This window comes from Gavialis gangeticus, unplaced genomic scaffold, assembly GCF_001723915.1.
Source record: "Gavialis gangeticus isolate Ggan-Ray unplaced genomic scaffold, GavGan_comp1, whole genome shotgun sequence".
NCBI classification, from domain to species: Eukaryota; Metazoa; Chordata; order Crocodylia; family Gavialidae; genus Gavialis; species Gavialis gangeticus.
In genome coordinates, this window is record NW_017729002.1 from 3,004,631 (window position 1) to 3,006,935 (window position 2,305).

At 40.6% G+C, this 2,305-nt stretch overlaps 1 protein-coding gene across 4 annotated transcripts in view; it reads left to right on the forward strand.

The window, feature by feature from the left end:
* MKL2 (MKL1/myocardin like 2) overlaps positions 1-2,305 on the forward strand; it is a 180,338-nt gene that overhangs the window by 87,322 nt on the left and 90,711 nt on the right. For 3 of the 4 annotated variants that reach the window (XM_019507425.1, XM_019507426.1, XM_019507427.1), the window contains exon 1: positions 1,662-1,751. The exons of the other annotated variant lie outside the window; for it this stretch is intronic. In XM_019507425.1, coding sequence (XP_019362970.1) covers positions 1,745-1,751 — 7 coding nt within the window. In that variant the 5' untranslated portion in view covers positions 1,662-1,744. Of the gene's footprint in view, positions 1-1,661; positions 1,752-2,305 lie in introns of those variants that run through there. 4 annotated transcript variants of the gene reach the window in all.

Sequence of the window (2,305 nt, forward strand, 5' to 3'; positions counted from 1 at the left end):
AGCCACCTGCCCTCTGCCAGTTTCAGTAGGGGTGCCAGAGAGGGGACTGGCTGATGCCTGACCTGTGGCGTGGCTGTTAAACCACTGTGCTGAGTCAGAATAATACAAGTTCAAACCCTCTTTTGTTGAGGGGGGCCTAGAATCTGGCTCTCCAGTTTTTCCAAGTAAATACCCTAACACTCCAGGATTGGGATTAAAATACTGGAGAGTCCTTCTCCAGAGTGCAACACCCAGTAGTCATGGGTCTGGGGATGCCTATATTTCTAGGGATTAGATAACAAACAGTAGGTGTCCTCAAGGACAATGCACACACAGTCAGACACATATATGGCTAGTAGGCCTGTGCGAAGTGGCTAGTATTTGCTTCAGATTCGGCCTGTTCAGGGGACAGGGATTCGATTTGGTGATTTGAATCACTGTCCCGAATCGATTTGGCTGGTGCTGAATCTCTGAATCAGCCAGGTCCATCCCCTGCCCATTCCCCCAGCCCAGCAATGGCTGCCCCTAATGGCTAGTGCCTAGCCTGCTGTACAGGTGCAGTCTGTGTGTTCACATATGCAGCCATACTGAGGAGTAATAGAATCCTCACGTGCATGTCAATTCCAAAAATACCATGTAGACACCTAAAAAACTGCTACAGAACACCCAGAGTTATTTGATTTTAATGCTGTAAAGTTTGTCCATTCTGCAGCATTGAAGTCTTAGCCATGGTTTTTAATCCCAATACTCTTTGCTACCCTCTAAATTAAAAATCTAGGTATGGTTAGACAGGGGAGAAATTTAAAAAAGAAACAAAAAAACCTGCATTATTATTTAATAAAATTCCTTTAGCCAAATTATACTTTGGGCCTCTGTATCTTGTTTTGTATCAGTACATTTCATGCTAATACTATCCTTTTCCTTGGTGCTGCTGTAATACAAATAATCCTAACTAGTTGAATACTTTGGATTTTATTTGGAATTTTAAAAAGCATAGAAAATTTACTTCTGAATGTTAAGCAGGATCTCTTGCAAATTACAAGAGAGTGGGCTTACATTCTGAATGCTTGAATTAAACCGTTGTCACAGGACAAAGCTCTCCCCATTAATAAAGGAAGTAGCAGGGGATAAGAGTCTATTTCTGACTGTCACTTGTTGGGTGACTCTGGATACATCAGTTAATCTGTCTCCTCTTTAGCTTTCCATTTTTAAAAAGTGGGAATGTTCTTTGTACAACACTTTGAGATACTAAGTTAAAAGGTGCTCTGTAAGTGCCAAGACTTTTTATTTTGGGGCAAATAAATATAACATCATTTCTAAATTAAAATGTTATCTGACTTGTAGGAGTTTGAATTGGAAAGCAGATGCTATGTAAATAATATATAAACAATTTTAGAATTTAGTAATTCTACTTTAAAAAATCCTTTAAAAATATTGAATATATGTGAATCTCAGACATCATTCAATGCAGTGCAAAGATGTGGTATGGACTTTGTGCTCCTGTCAATAATACCAGAGGTTTAAGAACATAACCTCCTGCCCATTATATACAATTTCCTGTGTGATGCTGAATAGATATAACCATAGTGTTTTTACAGTAGTGGAATATTTGACATCTTAATTTGAATTTAATTTTTTTCTTGCAGCTTTAAGTAGGTGATGGTATCATTACATGTGAATTAATGATTGCTATTTTCTTTTACCAGTACTTCAGCTTAGGCTGCAGCAAAGGAGAACAAGAGAACAGCTGGTAGACCAGGGCATCATGCCACGTAAGACTAATTTTATTTAACTTGTATTCTATTTTAAGAAGTGTATAATCATTGAAAAAGAAAATTTTAAAATAAATCAATAAAAACAATTTTAGCATTTGACAATACCCTTTTAATACCTTTGGGAAAACTTATAACCAGGCATTCAGGTTTTTTTTTACTGTGGAAAAATGCCCAGTTTCTCCTTTAAAGGAAAAAAATGTGGGAATTATGGGTTTCCCCTTGCAAGCTGGCAGTTTTCCAGCTTGGAGGGGAATACTTGGGGTTGGGGGGGGAGAGGGACTCAAGGGGCAGGGGGCATCACATGCACATGTGCACATGCACACGTGCACATGGCCAGCAACACAGCAGTTCAACACAGCCAGGCAGTTGTGGTAAGCAGCTGCTTGCTTGCTCCCCCAGATGCTTGTAGGTAAGTCTATGAGGGGGAGGGAACATAGGCTATGTGTCAGGGGGCGGGCAGCATAAGTGTTGCCAGGGGGGAGGTGGGGGGCAGATTGAGGCAGCCATAGTGAGGGATAGAGTGAAGCAGGGTTGGCAGTTGTGGCTGGGGG